Consider the following 23,488-nt stretch of genomic DNA (forward strand, 5'->3'; position numbering starts at 1 on the left):
GGAAATACATGTCCCTACTAGAGTTAAGTGTGTTAAGTCCAGTCAGTGTTTCCAAGCGTGTGTTGGAGGAAGGGTGTGATGGGGGAGGGTAGGTTAGAGACAAGAGGCTGGGAGGGGTGTTGCTGGAGCTTTTTAATGGCTGCTAGAGATCAGGTCCAAATAGTGTCCCACAAGCAATAGTATTCAACCTTGGCTACATGCTCTTATATCTTGGGGGGGAGGGCTGTCAGAAATATAGCAGCACAGCCCCAGTCCAGCCTACTCCTCAGAACCACTAGGGGCATGCAGTGAGGAGCTGTGGGGCCATACATTTCAGTTTCAGACCCGGCTTCTGGAGAAATGATCACGAATAAAGGCATCACAGGACACAGAGCCAACCCTGGAAATGAAGATCTTAAAAGATTCCTTTTATTTTATAGGATTTTGAACTCAACAATGAACTTAAAATGAACGTTCTAAACTTACTAGAAGAAGTTTTACGAGACCCAGACCTTCTTCCTCAAGAAAGGAAAGCCACGGCAAACATCCTGAGGTAAAGGCCAGGGTAGTTGCTGATGGAGTTGCATCCACTGGGCTCTGCTCATGGAAAATGGGTTCTGTCAGGCCAGAAAGAGACATTTGAGACCTTTCTGGGCACCAGAGGTTGTATGCTCGGCAGCGAGGCGTGTTCTATCCTCTGCTTTGTGGGAACAGTTTGGGATCTGCTGTGCAAGGGAGACTTTGGACTGTAGGCTTAAATTGTGTGGGGACAATTTCTGTAGAACCACAGGGTGAAAGAGAGAGAGACCTTGGGGAGTCCTGACGTGAGTCCAGCCAGCATCCTGGAGAGGCTTTTCATTCTGCTTGTGAGGACTAATTAGGAATCGCCAGCTCACCTTGGGGCAGTGTTTCTATGAGAGAGGTGGCATGCCTGTAGTTATACAAGATCCTCAGCTTGTTGTGTTGGTCCTGGCCAACTGTTCCGTTCACTCCTTGTCTTAATGGTCTCCATGTCAGATACTCATATGGGGTAGGGTAAAACATAAACCTGAAGTGTCTGTGCGAGGAAGGCTTGGACTTGGCAGGCCCTCCTAGAAAACTGTGTTTGTACATAGTTGTGATACCTAGTATTCACACAAATAACACACTGTCCTATGGTTTCATTAGCTGATGGGGGATAATGTATTTTCTGGTTCACTCTACATGAAGAGTGCATCCATCGATGGTTTCATGTGCATGTGTCAGTTATGGCTTCTCAGCTCACCCATGGGCACAACTTCTGCCCCTACTCGAGAGTGGGAAGCCTGGCATCTATCTGCTAAGGCCCATTAATGCCTCACCATTCTGGTTTTCAATTCTTCCTTCACTTACAGCGTGGAAGTGATATTTCTTTTAGCCAAACATGTTTGTATTGTGTCTTGGTGTGATTAATTATAGAGAAAGCATGTGTGGAGAAGAATTCATTCAGCTCAGTTCCTCCCGAATGTAGCAATGCCAAACTTGAGACTGCGGTAATTTAACAATTGTACCACAAGTCATTCTTATTCCCCATTAAGTTCCCAAAGCCAGACCATTGTGATCTAGAAGCAGCTAGAAGTCTAATTTTGTTCTCCATTGGAAAACTGACATGTTCAAGTCCTGACATCTCCTATCCCAAAATATAACCCTGTTTGTGAATAGCATCCCTGAAGATACAGACAGCTAAGTTAGGGACTGTGACAGGTGTCATTTTAGGAAGATGGCCATGGAAGACAAACATATGGAGAATATCATGTGTGGGTGGGGATGGAAATTGCAACTATATAACCACAAGACAAGAAACACCAGGGATTTCTGGCAGAGCACCTTAAGCTAGACAATGCAAGGAAATGTTTCCTTAGAGACCTCAGGGATACACACCCCTGCTGACGTTTTGACCATTGACTTCTGTTCCAGAATTATGTACAACTCTGTTGTTCTTGGTTGCCTACTTGGTGGTTTTTTTTTTTTTTTGCAAGGGTAGCCTAGAAAATCCTATATTTCCTATTCATAAAAACATCTATATTAATTCTGCCAGTCAATGAGTATGGGTGATCTTTCCATCCTCTGCTATCTTTTTCAGTTTCTTTCTTCAAAGACTTGATGTTTTTAATAATACAAGTCTTTCACTTTTGTGGTTAGAGTTACCCCAAGATATTTTATATTATTTGAGGCTATTGTTGAGGGTGTTTTTCTTCTGATTTTTTCTCAGTCCATTTGCCACTTGGGTATAGGAAGGTTAAGTGTTTATCAGCTGTAGGAGTTTCCTAGCAGAAATTTAAGGGTCACTTATGTATACTATCATATCTTCTACAGATAAAATCTTTTGACCTCTTCCCTTCCAGTCTGTATTCCCTTCATCTCCTTAAGTTGCCTTCAGGCTCCAGTTAAGACCTCAAGCACTATATTGAATAGGTGTGGAGAGAGTGGACAACCTTTTCTTCTTCCTGACTTTAGTGGAAATGTTTTGAATTTCTCGCCATTTAAGTTGATGTTGGATTTGGACTTGCTGCAACCTGCTTTTATGTTTAGATATGTCTCTTACATCCCTTCATGATAAAAGTTCTGGAAGTATTAGATCAAGGTGTGTCAGGGTGATTATGGCCACATAAAATAAATTGGACGATGTCTCTTTTGTTTCTATTTTTGAATAATTTGAGGAGTAGTGGCATTAACTCTTCTTTGAAAGTTTAGCAGAGTTCTTCACTAAAACCATCAAACCTGGGCTTTTTTTTTCTGGTTGGGAGGCTTTTAATAACTACTTCTATTTCATTAAGTATTTTAGGTCTGTTTAAATTGGTTATCGGATATTGATTTAATTTTGTTAAGTAGCACGTATAGAGAGATTTAGGTTTTCCAGTTTGGAGGAGCACGGATTTTTAATGACTCTCGATTCCCTGGGTGTCTGTTGTTTCTAATTTTGTTGCTCCATTTTCTCTCCACTTTTTTAAAATTTATTTATTAAAGATTTCTGTCTCTTCCCTGCCACCGCCTCCCATTTCCCTCCCCCTCCCCCAATCAAGTCCCCCTCCCTCATCAGCCCAAAGAGCAATCAGGGTTCCCTGCCCTGTGGGAAGTCGGAGGACCACCCACCTCCATTAAGGTCTAGTAAGGTGAGCATCCAAACTGCCTAGGCTCCCACAAAGCCAGTACGTGCAGTAGGATTAAAAACCCATCGCCATTGTTCTTGAGGTCTCAGTAGTCCTCATTGTCTGCTATGTTCAGCGAGTCCGGTTTTATCCCCTGATTTTTCAGACCCAGGCCAGCTGGCCTTGGTGAGTTCCCGATAGAACATCCCCAAAGAGATAGAAGTTGATTCTCTCCACTTTTTAGCTAATTTGGCTGAGGATTTGTCAATCTTCTTGAGTTTTCTCAAAGAACCAGCTCTTTGTTTTTCTGATTATGTGCACTTTTTGTTTTTTTCTGTTTATTGATTTCAGCTCTGAGTTTGATTATTTCTTGTCATTTATTCCTTTGAGGTATTGTTTCTTTTTGTTCTAGAGCTTTCAGCTGTGCTGTTAAGTTACTAGTATGAGAGCATTTTTAAAATTTTTTAATTAAAAACTTTGTTTTTAATGTAGGCCTTTGGTGCTATGAACTTGCCTCTTAGAACTGCCTTTACTTTGTCCGATAGGTTTGGGTATGACGTACATTAATTTTCATTTATTTCTACAAAGTCTTTCATTTCTTTATTAATTTCTATCTTGACCCATTTTATATTTAATAGTGAGTTGTTCAGTTTCCACAATTTTGTTAACTTTCTGCTGTTTCTGTTGTTGACACCCAATTTTAATCTGTGAAGGTCAGATAGGATGCAGGGTTATTTCAATTTCCTTGTATCTTCTGACGCTTCCTTTCTGTTCACGTATGTGGTCAGTTTTGGAGAAAGTCCCGTGGCATGCTGAAAAGGTATGTTCGTTTCTGTTTGGGTGAAATATTGTGTAAATATCTGCCGAGTCCATTTTGTTTATGACGTCAGTTATCTCCAACGTTTCCTTGTTCAATTCTTGTCTGAATGGCCCGTCTGTTGGCAAGAGATGGGTATTGAAGCCACCACTATCACTGTGTGAGGGCCAATGTGTTGTTTAAGCTGTAACAATGTTTATTTTACAAATTTTATTTCCCCATGTGTTTGTGCATAGTTATTAAGAATTGCAGTTTCCTCTTGATGGATTTTTTTCTTTGATGAATATGTGGTGTCCATTCCTATTTCTTCTGATTAGTTTTGATTTAAAGTCTATTTTGTCAGACTAAAATAGCAACATGGGTTTGCTTTTGGTTCCATTTGCTTGGAATATCTTTTTCCACCCTTTATCCTGAGGTGATGTCTTTCCTTGATGTTGAAGAGTACTTTTTGGAAGCAATTGAAGGATGGATCCTGTTTACATCCATTCTGTCAGTCTCTGTTTTCTAATGGGAAATTGAGACTACAGATGTTGAGAAATATCAATAAGCAGTGTTTATTTGATTCCTGTTATTTTTGTTGTTGTTCAGGGTGGTGGTGATGTTTTGTGTGTGTGTGAGAGAGAGTGTGTATGTGTATGCATCCCCTCTTTTGATTTGCTGGTCTGGTATTATTTATTCCTTGTGATTTCTTGGGTGTGGTTAATCTCTTTAAGTTGGTGTTTTCTTTCTAGTGCTTTCTGTAGCTCTGGGTCTGTACACAGATACTACTTGAATTTGGTTTTCTCGTGGAATGCTTTTCTTCATCCATGGTGATTGGAAGTTTTACTGGATATAACAGTCTGGGTTGGCATCTATGGTCTCTTAGAGTCTGTAGAACTCTGTCTGGAATGTGACTTTTACATTCTCCATTGAGAAGTCAGGTGTTATTCTAATAAGTCTCCTTGATCTTTTACTTGGTTATTCTCACTTTCAGTTTCTAATAGTCTTTCTTTGTCCTATACGTTTGGTGTTTTGATTATTATGTTTTGAGGGGACTTTCTTTTCTGGTCCAGTCTGTTTGGTGTTCTATGTGTTTCTCGTAACTTGATAGGCATCTCCTTCTCCTAGGCAAAGGATATTTTCTTCTATGATTTTGTTGGAAATATTTTCTGTGCATTTGACCTGGGTTTCTTTTCCTTCCTCTATTCCTATTATTCTTAGATTTGATCTTTTCATAGTGTCCAAGACTTTCTGAATATTTTGTTCCAGAATACTTTTGGACTTACCATTTTCTTTGACAGAAGTACTCATTCCTTCTATCCTGTCCTCAATGGCTGAGATTTTTTTGTCCGTCCCTTGTACTCAGTTAGTGAGGCTTGCCTCTGAGACTCCTGTTTGGGTTCCTATATTTTTCATTTCCAAATTTCCCTCAGTTTGGATTTTCTTTATTGATTCTTTTCTACTTCCAGGTCTTGGACTCTTTTATTCATTTCCTTCCACTGTTTGTTTGTGCCTTCATAGATTTCTTTCTCTTTTTTAACTTTTATGACATCTTGACCTCAGTTTCCCTTCCCTCCACTCCTCCTACTCCCTTCCCCCTATCTCTCCTCTCCCCAAGATCCTGGCCTAACAGGATTCAATTAAAGGCTGGGCACAAACGCTCATATCACAGCTCGACACGGCAACCCATTGGGAGGAAAAGGGTCTTAAGCACAGGCAAGAGTCAGAGACATCTCTCGTGCCCATCATTGGGAGTCTCACAAGAACATCAAGCTACACAATCGTATTTGTTTGTTGCTTCACTTTCTGTGAGCCCCTATGAGCCCTGCTAAGTTGATTCTATGGTCTCTGTTCTCATGGTTCCTTGACAACCCCTCCTCCAGTCCCTGTAATCCTTCCTTTCCCTCTTCTGCAGGGTTCCCTGGCTCTGCTCAGTGTTTGGCTGTGGATCTCTGCATCTGCTCCTATTGGTTGTTGGATGACACCCCTCTGGTGACAATTGGGCTAGCTAGGCACTGATCTTCATAGTTTTATTTCTAGGAGATTTATTCATTTCCTCTTAAAGGACCTCTATCATATTCATAAAGGCTATTGTAAGGTCTTTGTCTTGTGTTTCAGCTAAGCGTCAGTTCTCACGGCTTACTGCAGTAAGTTTGTTGGACTCTAGTAAAGACATATTATCCTGGATGTTGTTGATTGTGTTTTTACGCTGGGATCTAGGCATCTGGGTATGGGAAGACTGAAATTCTTGATGCTGATATCTGGTCTTGTTTTTGTCGGGTGAGTATTTTGTTCCTTGTCTTCTGTTTCCTCTCTGGTTCTTAGGAGAGTGTGGTGGCTGCGTGTTGCCTGATGGGAAATTCTTTGGGGATTCTGAAAGGTGTGACCCCTGGAGTTTCCACTTAAGATTTGATTCTTGGTGTTGGTGGCTGATACTTAGGAATAAGGGTGAGCTAAGTGAGAGGCCTGGGGTGGTCCACAGGCTGGAGAGAAGCAAGTCTTCCTTTAGGATCTCCTTAGTCCCTTAGAGTGGGGAGCAATTACAAAAGGACATCTGCTACAGAGCTGGGGATGGGGTGTGGGACTGGATGTGGAAGAGAAGAGGGAGAAGGAAGAGCTAAAGCTCACCTGCCTGCTTTGCTGATAGGCTTTTTGCTTCTCTGCCAGGCTTGGCTGGTGGGTTCCCGGGGGATGCCTGAGGGGAGGGTTATAATGGAAGATTTGTGAGACCCACTGGGGATAAGGGCTGCGGGGGAGGGAGGCTGCATCAGGTGGTCTGCTACAGGGCTGGGAATAAGACTTGAGGACTGGATGTGGAAGAGATGGGCAACAGGTGAAGATCTGCAGTTAGCCTAGCTGCTTCCCTAGCCAGAGTCTTTAACAATTTCTATGACTTTAATTGCCCTGCCCTGCAATAAAGAAAGAAAGAGAGCCAACTTTAGTCTCCCCTGGGACAAGCTTTCTGACTTGGAACTGCTTAAGTAGTTTAATGCTCAGAGTGTGTGCTAAAACTTAGAATGCTTGGCCCAGATAGCAAGGTATAAAATGGAATTCCCACTTGCTATAATTCTCCTGATTTGGATTTTCTGTAGGATATATAAAACATCTTCCTACTTTGAAAGTGGTGTCTTGGGTATTAATTAACTCTTGTATCATTTATTCATCTAAACACTGAAAGACAGGCTTTTGAAAGCTGAGTAACACTGAGTTTGGGATGCACACTCAAAGAACACGATGATCACCTGCCTACTCCTGTGCTATGTTCTTCCAAGTTGTGCCCACAAGCTGAGAAGAGAGCGCACTGTCTCTCTTCTGCTTCAGTGGACAGTGTGGAGAGGCTAGAGGAACACGAGGTGGGGGGAGGCTAGAGGATCACAGAAGGGGTGGGAGAAGCCAGAGGAACAAGTGGGAGGGGCTAGAGGAGCAAGTGGTGGGGCTAGAGGAGCAAGTGGTGGGGCTAGAGGAGCAAGTGGGAGGGGCTAGAGGAGCAAGTGGGAGAAGCCAGAGGAGCAAGTGGGAGGGGCTAGAGGAGCAAGTGGGAGGGGCTAGAGGAGCAAGTGGGAGGGGCTAGGGGAGCAAGTGGGAGGGGCTGGAGGAGCAGGCAGGAGGGACTAGAGGATCATGGGTGGGAGGGCCTAGAGGAGCTTGAGTGGGAGAGGCTAGAGTAGCACGGGTGGGAGGGGCTAAAGGAGCAAGTGGAAGGGGCATGTGTGTATCACAGAGTCTGTTGTACCTCACAGTCTTACACACCTGAACCCTCACACTTCCTAACCACAGAAAAAAGACCCCCACATTGCAACTTCCGAGCTTGTCCATCTTCTCTTACTCATAGAGATTGTTTTATCCATTTCCTTATAGAGCTCTTTCACAAGATGATCAAGATGACATCCACCTAAAATTAGAGGATATAATTCAAATGGTAAGTTCAGCCACAGAATCCTTGAGGTGAGCAAACTCATGCGACCAGCTTCATGGTTGGCCATGTATCTGTCTGGGAAGCTGTATGAGAAGGGCCTCGCTCAACACAGGATCCGGCAGCTGGCTGGGGACGTACATATTGGCTTTCACAGTTGAGTCTACTTGATTTTCTTTCAGACCTAGACTCTAGTAGAGGCCTTCATGCTCCGCAGATGCACTGTGTTTCACTCCTTCACCATCTCTTGCAGACAGACTGTCCAAAGGCCGAATGCTTTGAGACGTTGTCAGCCATGGAGCTGGCCGAGCAGATCACTCTCCTGGACCACGTTGTCTTTAGAAGCATCCCCTATGAGTGAGTGCCTTGTCCTCTAGCAAGAAGTACCTAGTCTTGAAGCTGCCATTATCTCTAAGTTACACAGGTGTGTTCTTGTACTTGCCCAGGCTCAGGGATGTTGAGTCTCCATCTCCAGGTGCTTTAGCATGCTTGAAGGTCTCTTGGGCCCAGTTCATGTTGAGTGCATTGACTTGGAGATCCTTGAGATGATCTTGGTTTGTGTTTCTTCTATATGTAATAAGGTTACCATGACTGTTGATTTCTCTGCATTTTCCTATCCTCAAATTACAGAATATCTAAAGCCATACGGGAAGCTTGTAGGAAATGTATTCTCAGAGAGAGCATGCTTGTGAAATTCCGAGTTTGGTAGGTTTGGTTGAGGTCCAGAAAATTGTCTTTTCACGAGAATCCCAAGTAGTTCAGAGGGACCCGAAGCTTCACGCTGAGAAGGGGGTACCCTCAGTCAATGTTTTAATGTCTGCTGCAGGTCTGCAGCCCCTTCCGCAAGTTTGCGCGTTCTGCTGAGCTCAGTGACAGTCGTCCTGCCTGCTGTCCTGCCTCTTTGCTTTCCCCTGTGCACAAAGGGGAGGCCCTTTAAGCCTCCAGCAACCGCACCAACTTGAAAGAGCCTTAAACAGATCTTTGTTTAGAGAAATACATTATCCATGAACTGGTAACCACATTGAAAGTGTGGAAGGATTGGGCAAGACACAGGAATGGGATCCTTGTCGAACATAGGGCATCCCTGGTGAGGGAGGAGAGAGTCAGAGCAGATGGGCGGGACAGTTAGACCTGTAGAGCTGTCAGAGAAGCAGGAGGGGAAGAGCCCAAGAACACCCACGCAGACTGTGCTTTTATGCATTCCGTCTTCTCTTCTTCCTGGCATCCCTGAATTTGTAGACCTGCCCAGGCACATGGAGCTGTTGAAATGGGAATCTGGCTCATTGGCTATTCAGATGAATCCAGTGACATCCTGAACACTTAGGATAGGAAACACAATTTTCCTTCCCCCACCGCCCCATCACCTTCTCACTGCCACCCAGAGTGTTGAAGGTGGGCCCTGGCCTTCTCTACTAGAGAAGAGCCAGAAAGAATCCTATGGAGAATCTTGCGGTGGAATCTTCCCGGGACTCCCATTTCTCCCTGGGCCCTGTATGCCTGAAACACCTGTCAGTCATTTTCAGCTGTGGAGCTGTGTCCTCACTTCTGTGTCTACCTGCAGAACCATAGCCACGAGCAGCAGCAACAGCAAATAAAGGACAATAAATCTTGCAGGAGGACCCAGCCAACACTTCCGCACTAGAAATGTATTAGAATGGTTTCATTTCACACTGTTTTCTAAATGCCCGCACGCAATAATTCTCACGCGCCCTCTCTCAACTGCCGCATGCCTACTGAGATCTAGTGACCTGCTTCTGAATGAAATGACTGACCAGGGAAGACATCAGAGGACTCTCTTTCCACCAGGCTCAGCTCCCCAACCTTGAAAACTTCCGTTCTCCTGAGAAAACAAGAGCAGAGAAGGATTCCATTCGAATGAGCAGTTTTTGGTCAAAATAGATCTTCTGGAATCTTGAAGGATACATTTAGAGAGTAACGCAGAGGAAATCACCACAAGAGTGCTGAGTTGGTGGTTACTTCATCTCTCTTATGTTGGCAGCGTTTTGAATGTCAGAGAAGCCTTTTATTGAGACAACATTCCAAACACTAGAGATTGAAAAACCGTTTTCATTTTGGCAGTAAGTGATGGAATGCTAGCCCAGGAATGAGCTGCAATTCCGTAGAGATGACCTGTGAAAACAGGAGGGAGGAGGGGTAAATGATAACCCCTGAATATTAAGTTAAATGTACCCGTCTAATCCGCATAACTATGCAAGGTCTATACACCTTCTTTTATAAACGGCATTGATTTTGTGTTTTATTCTCAACTTCCAGAGAGTTTCTTGGGCAGGGCTGGATGAAACTGGATAAAAATGAAAGGACCCCTTACATCATGAAAACCAGCCAGCACTTCAACGAAGTGAGTAACAGATACACCTGTGGGCTTTAGGCTTCTATAGAACAAAGCAGCTGTGGGACGGCGGATATAGCTCAGTGGAGGGGCACTTGTCTACGCATGCACGAAACCCTGGGTTTGATTCCCAGAAAAGAAATAAACTCCGTCATCACTATTTATACAGGGCTGATTGAATAGCAAGCTTAAATCTCACATTCTCAAAAGGATATGATAATTTCCAGACATAAGAGGTCTCATTTTGGTGGTTCCCAGGTCTTGTGAGTATTCAATCATGTGTAAAATGTTGTTATTATTTTTATTATAATCACTATAAGCTTAGTCACAGACTGAATGAGTAGTGTGTATACTGACCCCTGGTGGTGGCAATAAGATTGCATCAGTGTGACTTCTAAATTCCAGACTGACCTTGGGAGGAACTTCTTACACCAGCTCACTGAGGCAGTGGTAACCACTGCCAGGCTCCAGCAGTAAGATGAGGAGTTGATTTTACATCCAGTTGTTTGTTGGTTCTGTTGAAACAGACTTAGTCTTGTGAGATAATTAGTTAACAGCCGTGGAGGTGGCTTCAGGGCTGTCTGGGCAAAGGGAAACTTCTTTTCCAGTTTCAGTACAGATTAATACTAGGAATAGTACTGACAAGTTAGCAGGTCAACAGAATCCAAGGAGGCAAAACAGTAGTATAGAGTCTCAAGAGAGAGCCCTACACAGGGTCCACTCAAACTACACAGATCCTAAGAGAAGGGGTAATGTGAGGAACATACTCCATTACCTGGGCTACATATGGGCACTCCAATTGAAGACTCCACCCCAGGCTCCTCACATCTTCCACACCAGGATAGCCTTGTGCTCTAAACAACCCCGTAGCAATGCTGAGCCTCCTTCGGGAGCTTCTAATGCGGGTAGTAGCATCACCATGTCTTTGGCCAGACGACTCTACAAGCCACCTGTGCTTCCTTCCTGTCCCCTACTCAGCATTTTCTGTCTCAGCAAATGAGCACAGGTATGAAATTTGAATTCACGGCAGAGCAGAGGACCTGATGGCCTGATAAGGAGACAAGGGCCTCTGGAGACAAGGATGACTGTCAATGGAAGTTTCTGATCTGTCTGGTCCCACAGCCACTCAGTCCCAAAGAAACACACAGAGGCTTATATTAATTATAAACTGGTGGCCTATTAGCTCAGGCTTATTATTTACTAGCTCTTACAACTTAAATTAACCCATAATTCTTTTCTATGTTTACCCACCTGCCTTGGTACCTTTTCTCAGTACAACATTTTCATCTTGCTCCCTCTGCATCTGGGTTGCAACTGCAGACTGAGCTTCTCCTCTTCCCAGAATTCTCCTAGTCTGGTCGCCCTGCCTATACTTCCTGCCTGGTTACTGGTCAATCAACATTTTATTAAACCAATACAAGTGACAAATCTTTACAGGGTACAAGAGCATTATTCCAGAGATGACAGGTCTTCAGGGTCCTCGCATGCTCAGTTGAACAGATGAACAGCTAGCTGTTCTGGATCCTAAAGATGAAGGGAAACCCCAGATGATTTTTGTCGGGGAGTGCCATAATTAGATTGACACTTCATGCAGCATGGGGTTAAAGTGGTGAGATGGCTAGACTGGCTGGCCAGTGAGCTCCTGAGTCTGCCTGGCCCCTTCCTCCAGCACTGGAGTTACAGATGCATGCTTCCATGCCCTGTTGAGTGCTGAGGATGCAAACTCAGGACCCCATTGCTTGCACAGCCAGTGCATTATCCACTGGGCCGCATCCTAAGCCTCAGAGCAAACAGTTTTGCATTTCATGTATGCTGTTTACTTATTTAAATATTTCCCTCTGCCCATCATCCCTCCTAGCCAGGTTCAGCATACCCAAAGGCCAGTGTATTAGTCAGCTCTCCGTTACTATAACAAAATGCCTAAGATGATTAACTTATAAAGGGAAAAGGTTTTACTCGCAGAGAAAACTGCTCAGGTCACAGACAGGAAGCAAGAGTGGAAGAGGAAGGGGCATAGTGGCCATAATCCCCTTCAAGACACGCCTCTTTGGCCTAAAGACTTACACAGCTCCTTCCAATAGTGCCAATCCAGGGACCAGGCCATTGACTCATAGTCTATGGGGACTATTCAACACCCAAACTGTACCAGTGATAGTCATGGATTTCATTCTTCTTCTGTTCTTAGCACCAAAGACAAGTATGTCCTAGCCCACTTCCTGAATAATTACTGGAAATGACGTCCTTATCAAAATTATTGATTAACAGAATCAACTGCTCCTCACAAACTGGATTCTATGTCATTTTCCACATCAAAGCTGAGCAAGTGATTGACCCTCGTGCGTGTTTTAATGACTTTCTATGCGTCACTCAGAGATACTGTAGGAGCTTTTGTGTCTTCAAAGAGTGGGGCACCCATCAGACTTACTGTGTGAATGCGAGATCACACACTCCCCGTGCCCCTTTGCTGATGATCATATTCCACTCTTTTCCATATTTTGAAAATTGAGCAAATCCAGTTGGATTTGGTTAGTAGAATTACAGCCCTTAGCTTCAAAGTTTGTTTGTTCATTTTGTTTGTTTGGCTAGAGAAATTTTCCAAAAAGAAAGTATGCTTTCTTTTTCAATGCTAAGTGATTTTCTGGTTTGAGATATGACTAATTTAGAATTAATTTAGATTGATGACTGGCTAGAGAGATGGCTCAGCCATTAAAGGCTAGGCTCACAACCAAAAATATTAGAATTCAGATAAATAGTAACCCACAGTCTTTCTTTGTCTACGAAAACTGACGTTTTCCAGAGTATGCTATCTACACACAGTTGGAAGTACAGAAATATGTGTTCCCAAGGTCCCCAAGGGGTGACACCCAGGTCTGCAATATGATCTTTCCGCAGTAGTTAGGTCATTCCATTTCATTCCCTTTCTTGGCAAAGATTCCTTCATCAAAACTATCGATTTAAAAAGATCCAATTTTCCCCCAACAAGCCGGATTCTGAAGAGTCTCTGCCTGCGTTCTCAGGATGAACAGGGGTGGGTGATTTGTTGCTAATGTTATCTTTACAGATTCCTGTCTCTTTGAAAGCTGGTGTCTAAAGATGGAGTGAGAGCTTTGTGCTACTTAGTAACCCGCTTTCCTTATGTGCTCATGGGCCACTCAGCTCTTTGCCTGGATGCATTGTTTTGGGTCTTTGACAGCTTTTGCTGGTCTCTTTGGTTGTCTTAGATGAGTAACCTGGTAGCCTCCCAGATAATGAATTACGCCGATATCAGCTCGCGCGCCAACGCCATTGAGAAGTGGGTTGCTGTGGCCGACATTTGCCGGTGTCTACACAACTACAATGGTGTCCTGGAGATCACTGCAGCCTTAAACAGAAGTGCCATCTACAGGCTGAAGAAAACCTGGGCCAAGGTGTCCAAGCAGGTGAGCCTCAGCTTGCAGCACACCTTGCTGCTGAGGGGAGTGGAGAGCCGAGATGAATCCTGCTAATGAGAAAGTCATTAACTGAAACGAGCGGTACAGTTGCCAAAGGAAGGCACCAATGGATAATTGCCCTGCTCTGACTACCTAATTAATTCCCCTCCTGTGTGTCTTCAAAACACTCATTACCACATTTGGAGGATCAACCTCAAACAATGTGGCTGTCAGTCATGACCTGTTTCCCGAAATCCTCCTGGAGGGGAGGTAAGCCCACAACTGCCCAATGGATTCCTCCCCGTCTCCCCTCCTCCAAAGCCTTTGTCCCCAAAGATCTCTATATACAACGTTTCCTCTGTCCTTCTGGGAGCAGCTTTTGGGGTTTTGCCTAGTGACTTAGACTTGCAGACACGTGACTGTTGCTTTTCTTCTTTTAGATTTAGCTCTCCTCTGTTATTTCCACTCAGATTTCAGTAGTTAAATCAAATCTCTGTCCTTCTAGCTTCCTCCTTGGGTGTTGGTGAGTTTGGGAGAGGCTTTCTAAAAGGATGTCTGGAAGACTTTCTCTGGACTCCTAGAAGGCTGTCTGCACCTCTGGCTCGAGTCCTTCACTGGGAGTTGGGCTAGCCTTGTCTTGTCCATGCCATTGGCTCTGCTAATGATCTGTGCCTAGGGTGTGTGTGTGTGTCACCCGTACTGAACCACAGACTGTTCTGCCTTTGGTGACCCTGCAGGGCACCTGAACTGTTAATGAGGACTTCATTGGATTTTGGATTAGTACCTTGGTGCTCACAAAGGGTCTTGGCGGAATCTCCCAGGCTCCTGCACAGTTTTAGTACCTGTTGGGAGGAGATCTGTGCCGTGCACTCTTAGCCTAACCTTTCTCTGTATTTGTCATGAACCTTGTAAGTTCCTAAGACTTCTCTACATTACACTTTTTCTTTTCTTTTCACTTTTTCTCACCCCAGGGCAAAGACCTGGATATAGGCACTTCTCGCTTTTCATGTTCCTCCCCTTCTTCTTTTAAAACATTAAATGTCATCAGCATCTGCCACTGAAGGAAAAACCCGAGTGCCCTGATGATATTCTCTTTAATCGAATTACAGTGTTTTCCTGACAAACTACGTTGTCTTTCCTCTTTAGACAAAAGCGCTGATGGAAAAACTTCAGAAGACTGTTTCATCTGAAGGAAGATTTAAAAACCTCAGAGAAACTCTTAAAAAGTATGTCTTTCTTAATTATTAAATCATTCACAGTTCAAGAATATGATAAATCATTTACATGGCATACAAATAGTGATCTACCCATTCATTGCTGGAGAAGAAGAAATAGGAAGGAGCTCCTATTGTTGCAGTGTTTGGGGATTTTACTTTTCACTTGGAATTCTGTAAATATAGTGAGAATCTTATGGAAGTACCAATGGTGTGTAAGGATACTGTGTATACCATGAGCATCTTATAGAAGTGCCATAGTGTGTAAGGATACTGTGCATACCGTGAGCATCTTATGGAAGTGCCATGGTGTGTAAAGATACTGTGCATACCGTGAGAATCTTATGGAAGTGCCATGGTGTGTAAGGATTCTGTGTATACCATGAGCATCTTATAGAAGTGCCATAGTGTGTAAGGATACTGTGCACACCGTGAGCATCTTATGGAAGTACCAATGGTGTGTAAAGATACTGTGTATACCATGAGCATCTTATGGAAGTGCCATGGTGTGTGAGGATACTGTGCATACAGTGAGCATCTTATAGAAGTGCCATGGTGTGTAAGGATACTGTGCATACCGTGAGCATCTTATGGAAGTGCAATGGTGTGTAAGGATACTGTGTATACCGTGAGCATCTTATGGAAGTGCAATGGTGTGTAAGGATACTGTGCATGCAGTGAGCATCTTATGGAAGTGCAATGGTGTGTAAGGATACTGTGTATACCGTGAGCATCTTATGGAAGTGCAATGTTGTGTATGAATTCTGTATGCATAGTGAACATCTTATGGATACTGTGCATATAGTAAGTATATTAGCGATACATGAAGTATATCCCAAATAGGAAAATATCACCATAGGTCAATTCTCTCTTAGTATAAACTTGTTAATTTAGTACTTCTTAATCTAAACACAATGATCTACTGTGACTTTTTATGTAAATATTACAGAAGCAGTTGATTGCTGTTATTACTGCATTTACTTTTGATTTTTATACCTATATCATTCCTTCTACACATGCACACTCACACACACACTTGCACACAGACACATGGGGAGGGGGAAGAATAAAAATTCTATTTGCTTACAGCTGGTTTTCTTGTGGTTTAACACATGAACGTGGCTTACTCTGAGAGAACATCTGTCTTGTGTCACACTGGTAAAAGATGAGTGATAGTTGTCTACACATTGCTATTACATCAGTAAAAGCAATAACAGCATAGCAAGTGCTTGCTAACTATTTACACACCGTGTGTTAGGTGCTTTACATGTCTTCCTCATGCCTCGCTGTAAGCTTCAGAGATTAGCATTTCTATCTCCACTGCAGGTGAGGGAAGCGTAGACAGGGAGCACCCTGCTCAGCACCACCGAGCGACTGGTCAAGCTGGGATTCAAACTCTGTTCCCTCTGCACCAGAAGCCACATCCTTAGCTTCAGGCCTCACCAGGAAGACCAATTAGACCAGGTTGCCTGAGCAAGTCTCTCCTGTAGTCGTACTTTCTTGTTGGGACTGCCAGCCTACAAATGATGACGTGGAAAATTAATATGAATTATGAAAGCTTGGCTTTAGTTTAGGTTTGTCCCCAGCTAGCTCTTATAACTCAGTTAACCCATAATTTTAACCTACATCCCACCACGTGGTTCAGTTACTTCTCCTCAGTGTGGCATGTCCCACTTCCCCCGAGTCCGCTGTGGAAATCCAGACACCTAGGCGACTCTTCCTCTTCCTCTCTCCACCTGGAAATCCCACCTATCCTTTCCTGCCATTCAGTTCTCAATTACTCAATTACGGCAGTGCGTCTTCACACAGTGTCCGAATATCTTACAGCAGTCTCCCTTCCTGGCTTCCGTGTGTAGCTATGATGGTTGATAAATGCACGTCTTCTACAGCATTTCCAAATCAGCTCAACAGAAACTGTGTTTCCTGTGGTGCAAGTTCTAACTGTGTGTGTGCAGGAATAAGAACCACTCTTCCTGGCCTTGCAGCTGTAACCCCCCTGCTGTCCCTTACCTTGGAATGTACTTGACAGACCTGGCCTTCATTGAAGAAGGAACACCAAACTTTACGGAAGAAGGCCTTGTCAATTTCTCCAAAATGCGAATGGTAGGTGGCCATTTTTGTGATTGGCCTGTGTCAGTGACGTCACGTCACGGCTTAGTAAGAAGAGGCTAGAAAATGAGGGTGGTGTTAGCTCCTAAATCTTGAGGTGGAAAAGGAGGGTGAAGACACCGGTTGTCGGCCAGCTGAAGAGAGTTTTGGCAGTGACTCTTTGAAGTCTGGGTTTAAGCTGTGGGAATAAAGCTCCAAAGATGGTTCTCTAAGACGGCCCGGTAGGCCGATGCATGAGTCTCCTTGCTAGACAGCCATATTCTGAACACCAAGTTAGAGGATAGAAACCACAGGAGCAGCGCCCAGAGCTTCTCCCTGCCCACACCCTGAGGCCACCCAGCATCAGCAATAACCCAGTGATTATGAGTTCAGGACCTTCTTGTTGGATTTACCTTTGGCTTCTGGAAGGTATAAAAAGCAATCAGACAGGACTCCTCCTACCCCATGGAGGATAGGACTTAGGGATGTCACCCTGGGAGGATGCACTGTGATGCAGAGGGATGCTTCTGAAATGCTTTCTTTTCCCCTGTTAGATATCACACATTATTCGAGAGATACGCCAGTTCCAGCAGACTGCTTACCGCATAGACCAGCAGCCAAAGGTAACACTGTGGGCTAGTGAGAGCCACACAGATGGATGTAGACGTTGGCGGGCTATATAAAACCACACAGGAACACCAAAGTCTGACTTAGGATAAGGACCTAACTTAGAAGTGGTCAGCAAATCCAACTGGGAACAGGGATGCAGAGGAGATGGATTTGTCAGGTTTCATTCATTGTTGAGCATCTGCTTCTTGGGATCCAGACCTCTTCCTTCTGTTCCCAGTACTTTCATTCAGTTCCAACCTCCCTAGACTACAGGATCCATTCTACAACTAGACAAAGTTTGCTTAAAAAAAATAGCTTGCTTTAGTTTCTTCCTTGAGTTCCTACCTTAGCTGCTTCCAATGATGAACTATAAAATGATGGACTATATAAAGAGTAAGATGAAATAAACCCTCTCTTCCCAAAGCTGCTCCCGGTCATGGTGTTTATGATAGCAACAGAAACAAACCTAGAACGGTGAGAAATACTCTCGTGTGAGTTATCAACATTACTTCAATAAGAAGGAAATACTTTCCAGGAAATACCTCATGCCCTTACACCTTCATTTCCTTTCCTTCTTCCTGGGATCTGTCCATTAGAACATGTATGCAAAAGCACCAGGGAGCAAGCTGAGAAGGACTGCACCCTGACCACGGTTGTAAAACCCTTACTGCAGCCCTATACGAATCAGTGTGCAATCATTAAAGCCACTCATAGGCTACACCCTGAAGACTATAAACAGTGAAACTCCATGTGCCTGTGTTGCAAAGAGGAAAGTAAACTTTGATGGATGCTATGATTCTGTTTATCACTATCAGGTTAAACTTAATACTGTAAGTATGTGTAATGCATATAAATGCACAGTGAGGTCACATATCCCAAATGACCACAGCCCTCAAGAGTGCTGACTAGGCCTAGAGGTTGGGAGAGGACTTTACAATTTACAATTTACCATATATTCAGTAGTTTTTGTTTTAGAAAAATTCCAGATGTCTCAGGGAAAATGTTGAGTTGTGTCAGATTCATTCAGAAAATGTACAGCTGATCTTCTGAGAGAAGCATCAGCTGGTCTCTCTCTCTCTTTCTCTCTCTCTCTCCCTCCCCTTTCCCCCCAGGTCATACAGTACCTGCTTGACAAAGCCCTCATCATAGATGAAGATACACTCTATGAGCTGTCGCTCAAAATTGAACCTCGACTCCCTGCTTGAAGATCTTACCTTGTCCCTGAGAACATGGGAATTTCGTGAGGAGTGTGTCACACGTGGCACGGCAGGGACCCAGAGGGACAGCGCCTGCCTTGGTTCACCACCAAAGATGGAACCAGACTGCAATTCTGTCTCCAGCCAGAGTAAAGCCCAGATGCATGGGTTAAAGACAGATGCTCCAGCCTTGGGTGGGACGGTGCAGAGTTGAGTGATGCTGACGACACAATTTGCGTCAGGGCTGTGAAGTAGGAGATGCTGGTCCGTTAGAGCGAAATGTCATGAAGGTAGATGCCCCATGTCCCATGTTCTATTAGAACTTGGGGACAAGGCCCCACAGAGGAAGCCTGTAAAGTTTCCTTGACATTCCGCTAGCCTGGGCACACCTCTAACCAATCTTCTACGACTTGACGGCTTCTCTTACACTTCCTTTATGCCAAGGGTCACAGCCAGGCCGAAGCTTCCTCTGCAGGCCCCACACATAAGCAGCTTCAGTATGCAGCATGTGCATGGTTCTCGGTGCATTTGACATGCATGAGAGGAGTGGCGTGCTCTGAAAAAGCCTTGCAGCCTCTAGGCCATGGGACAGGAAATAAAAGATTCAAAAACAAGTGGGTTTGTTGGTAGCATTTCCTTAATTACAAGTAAGCAGTGTCCCACCAGCTTGAGCGGGGCCTTCATGGAGAGACTGGTGGTTCCAAGGAGCTGCCCTCTTAGAGAGACAGCTGTGGAGGCCGCAGTAAGGTACATGCCCCTGTCAGTTAGCTGGCAAAACTGTGGGACATGAGAAGGCCACCAAGGGCTATGGAGAGTAATGACTTTCACGAGGCAAAAATGGAGGGCAAAAAGTCATCTTTGCACCTAATTTCACTTGGTTTCTTTTCCCCTAGAATGTTCTAGAAACTTCTTCTGATGTATACAAGCTTAGTTGGGTTCATTGTGGCTGGACTGTGAAACAGTCTGTGGGCTTTTGAGAAGCCCCGCTTCCGTGTGCTACTGGTAAACAGTCTTCTCCTAACCTTTGTTTAAAACAAGGTCATCTGACCAAGGCTATTCTAAGTGCTAGGGAAGGGCACTAACTATTCCACGGCTCTTAGAGTAGAAAGCCAAGTGCAGGGGTTTGTCCTACACCCTCAGCCTGGGGAAGCCACCTCATGCTCCGCACAACGGTCAGTTGTTCGGGGAATAGGGCTCACCTAATTACCCCCCTCTCGTGTTCTCAGGGAGACCACTGCTTTAGAAGGAGGAAGAAGTGACAATGAAGGATTATTGTGATCTTAGCCTAGCCTGCCTAGCATTTTCTCTTAGAGGCAGGATGCTTATTGATGCTGACCATGAAGATTGATCTGCAACCTCCCCTCTTCCTTTGCATTTTCATCATGTGATAGAGCGGACAGCTAGCTAATACATTCCCTCTCTGTTTCCGAAAGCCCAGCGGAAGAGCTAGCATTGGGAATGTACCGTAGAACTAGAGAAGGTGCATTTTCTGCACGGTAAGGGTCATCTCTGTACATAACTGCCTGGAAAAATATAAGCTGAATTAAAAATTTATATTATATGAATCCCACTCCAGAAATCTCCCTGGTTCATTTTAGCCAACAGTGCAGTACTAAGTCCCGCCCCCAGGGCCAAGTTCCGCCCCCCTTCCCGGGCCGCTTAGGGATGCTTTCTCCTCTTTATTTATCATTTCCTAAGTTGCTTGTTTGTTCTTTTCAGTTCAAATAATAGTACGCATGAGGAGAGCATGAGCTGTTGGATCCTAATCGTGCATAACTTGTGATTTATTTCTCGGTGTTCAGAAGCTAACGTTTGAAATAATTTGTCATTAACACTACACACCGCACGAACTTACAGAGAAAAAGTAAAGGTTAGCAATCCTGAGAGGATCACAGCTACTAGTTTCATGCAAATCACCACTAGGGAAGGAGTACCTGCACCACCTTCAGCCCCGCCCCATCTCCACACCGCACCGCCCCTGCCCTTCAGAGGAGGGCGCTACGTGCATTTTCCTTGGGAGTTTGGGCTCGTTTCTCCAATGTTATAGTCCAGAGGCCACTTCAGCCCTTCTTACTGTGGGGGGGGGGGGGAGGAATTTCTAATGCTCCTCGTCTGTTGAAAAGCAGCTTTTCCACAGCTAGTGATGAGCTTTGGTGCCTGTTTCCAGGAGACAGTCGGAAGCGCCCCCAGTGGTCATTTGTGGGCATTGCCGTTTCTTTGCTCATTGGCTTGCTAGAGCTAAAGAGACCAGGATCATTCATGGTCAGTCAAGGCAGGGACGCACATTTAAAAACAAAACACCTCAACTTGATTATGTTTAAAATTAACCAGAGCAATCTGTGGTTCCTCCTTTGATTGTTGAAGCCCCGGTCTTTTGAAGCTTTGTATGTATTTGTGGGGTACAACAAGGCACGCCCATCTGTGTGTGCCAATACCTGACTTTATGAGACGCATTTCTAAGAGCACTTGGGAGGCCAGCTTCAAAACGTCAAGTAGTGAACATGTGTCCTGCAAAATCTACAGGAAATCAACCCAATTTCATGCTTTCAAATGAGCACAACATTTGTCCTGCGGGTGAGATTACCCCGAGGATGTCGGGGATGCCTAAGACATCCACTCTTACAACAGAAGCAAATCTCTCACGGAAGCCAGTTCCAGGCATGAAGTCAAAGGCTGTCCCCTTTCTTCTGCGATTCCCCAGGGAATTTAAAAAGAGAATTTTAAAGTGGCAATATTTTAGAGCAGTTCTAACACCAAGTCTCCTTTGCTGCCTGCTTATCAGTGCATCTCAAAGTACTACATTTAAACCAATTAAAAACATGTAAATCATTTAATGTGACAATGGGCCTTCCCCTCTTCTCTCGTAATATGAGAGACAAGACCGTAGACCACCAGTGATTGCCACTCACCTAAAGAGAAAGGCAATGATGTGGCCACTTCTAAAACTACCAACTTTCACGTTTTGAAAGGGGATTTTACTTAGTTTTTCTTTTCAATTCAATATTGAATGTTATTCCCCCATGAAAAGATCTCGTTTTAAACGTGTTTCTTTTAAATCCAACTTGTGAAATTCATCATTTTTACTACGTTTGAGATGGCATAAAAGATAATATGCTATTTTTAGCCAGGTTAATGTCCACAGCTGAAGGAAATCAATGAATGGAACTCATTTCCACTTTTGTAGGAAATAAGATTGTAAGTTTAGTGACTTGTTTAAAGGTGTCACTGTGTGATTCCTGGAAACGAGACTGCAGTTGGTGGGAAGTAAACGGCACCCTTTCAGAGGCCACTGTTAGCTTGACAAAGGGCAGAGGCGAAGTCCAGAGGGACCTGTAGTTCTAGGGGCAGACACAGGTGTAACCTAGCAAAGTTTCCAGTTCAGCTGCCTCGGGGGCACGGCGTTAAGGTTGGGGTTGACTGTTTCTGATTGGATCTGCTCGAGGAGAACAATCCTTCACAGTGTTGAACCACTGTCTTTACACAATCTAGTCCAGTTTTCACCAGGAAACTGGTCATGAAAGAACACTGGACCAGACCTGAGTCTCAGCCCAGCTCTGCATCGTCCAGCCAGAGAAACTTAGGCCAGTGTTTACACCTCTGAGTCTCAGTTTCCTCATCTACAAAATGGGATTAGTCATAATTCCGGTGCTGTCTACCTCACTGGGCTGTGAGGACCAAAGGGGTCAGAATGTAAACTTTAAAGTGCTGTACAATTGTGAGGTAACTGATTACCATTCTTTGCTCTCTTTTGCAGAAGAATTAAATGTACTTATTATTTGTATGTATGTGTGTGTTTGTGTGTACAAACATGTGTGTCAGAGCAACATATGTGTCTGGTTACTTTACACACCTGCTGTCATTTGATGAGGGCTTTGCCTTGTGGCCTAGCACTTGCCAAGTGAGGCATAGGTATGCCAAAATGCAAATTAAACTCCGCCTTTCTTCAGCACTCAAAAGTCTCGCGATTTCTTCATTCATCTCCTTTCCCATTTTGCCACTGCCCTTCATGTCAATTGGTTCCTTTATATATTCTCTTACTTCTACAGTTCAGGTACAAAGAACACCCAGGAGAATTTATTTTGCAGGCTAAATTAAGAAGCAGAGAACTGGGGTGGGGGGGTCATCTTGCCCCACTCTGCTTCTAGTTCTTACGTCTGTTCCAGTGACATCCGCAGCCCGTGGCTGGCTGCTTCCAGGCACGAAGAACCTACCTTGTTCAGGCAACTCATGCCACACAGGAGTGGATCCTCACCCAGTCACCACTAGCTCTGACCTTCAAGAGCTTCTGGCTGTCTCGGGTTACATCTTTAAAACTGAAGAGTCGTGTCCATTTCTAGAAGGACTGCAGAGCTTGCATGGGCTGGTATATATATATATTATTCATATATATGAGATTGAGGTTATATATATGTATGAAAATACTTAGAAGAGATTGTCCTGACACCCAGAGCTGAGTTAGTGAGTCAGGATTCTGCTGTTGAGGGCAAACTGCAGAAAGAGGCCCTTTATCTTCCTTTTCCCACTGTGATATGACTCACCCAGGCTGGAGGGACACAAAGACACAGGTTACTCACATCTTCCTCCTTGGCCACCTCACAAGGTGGGCCTGCTCTATCCACATGGCAAGTGGACTCAGGGACCACTAAAGGAGAAAGGCAAACAGAGTCCTATACCACTCTAATGTAGGCGACAACTCATGGAAACTTAATCTATAAAATATAAGCTGTTCACGTAAAGGGGGGCAGAAGGAGCCAGAAATGTTGATTATTAAAAATAAAAGGAATTTAAAGTAAAATTTTAAATAATAATTTATTGCTTAATAAATA

The 23,488-nt window shown here is 44.2% G+C and overlaps 1 protein-coding gene across 5 annotated transcripts in view; it reads left to right on the forward strand.

Annotated features, from left to right (window-relative positions):
• Nucleotides 1–22,605, forward strand: part of Rasgrf2 (Ras protein specific guanine nucleotide releasing factor 2) — a 214,409-nt gene extending 191,804 nt beyond the window's left edge. For 2 of the 5 annotated variants that reach the window (XM_050153889.1, XM_050153888.1), the window contains exons 19-27: nt 420–532; nt 7,741–7,801; nt 8,049–8,152; nt 10,070–10,154; nt 13,367–13,564; nt 14,702–14,781; nt 16,725–16,872; nt 17,412–17,480; nt 18,579–22,605. In XM_050153889.1, coding sequence (XP_050009846.1) covers nt 420–532; nt 7,741–7,801; nt 8,049–8,152; nt 10,070–10,154; nt 13,367–13,564; nt 14,702–14,781; nt 16,725–16,872; nt 17,412–17,480; nt 18,579–18,671 — 951 coding nt within the window. In that variant the 3' untranslated portion in view covers nt 18,672–22,605. Of the gene's footprint in view, nt 1–419; nt 533–7,740; nt 7,802–8,048; nt 8,153–10,069; nt 10,155–13,366; nt 13,565–14,701; nt 14,782–16,658; nt 16,873–17,411; nt 17,481–18,578 lie in introns of those variants that run through there. The other 3 variants (XM_050153893.1, XM_050153890.1, XM_050153894.1) reach the window with 2 other exon arrangements.
• Nucleotides 22,606–23,488: the final 883 nt, after the last annotated feature.

Source organism: Alexandromys fortis, unplaced genomic scaffold, assembly GCF_014885135.2.
Source record: "Alexandromys fortis isolate MF-2015 unplaced genomic scaffold, M_Fortis_MF-2015_v1.1 scaffold_79, whole genome shotgun sequence".
Classification (NCBI taxonomy): domain Eukaryota; kingdom Metazoa; phylum Chordata; class Mammalia; order Rodentia; family Cricetidae; genus Alexandromys; species Alexandromys fortis.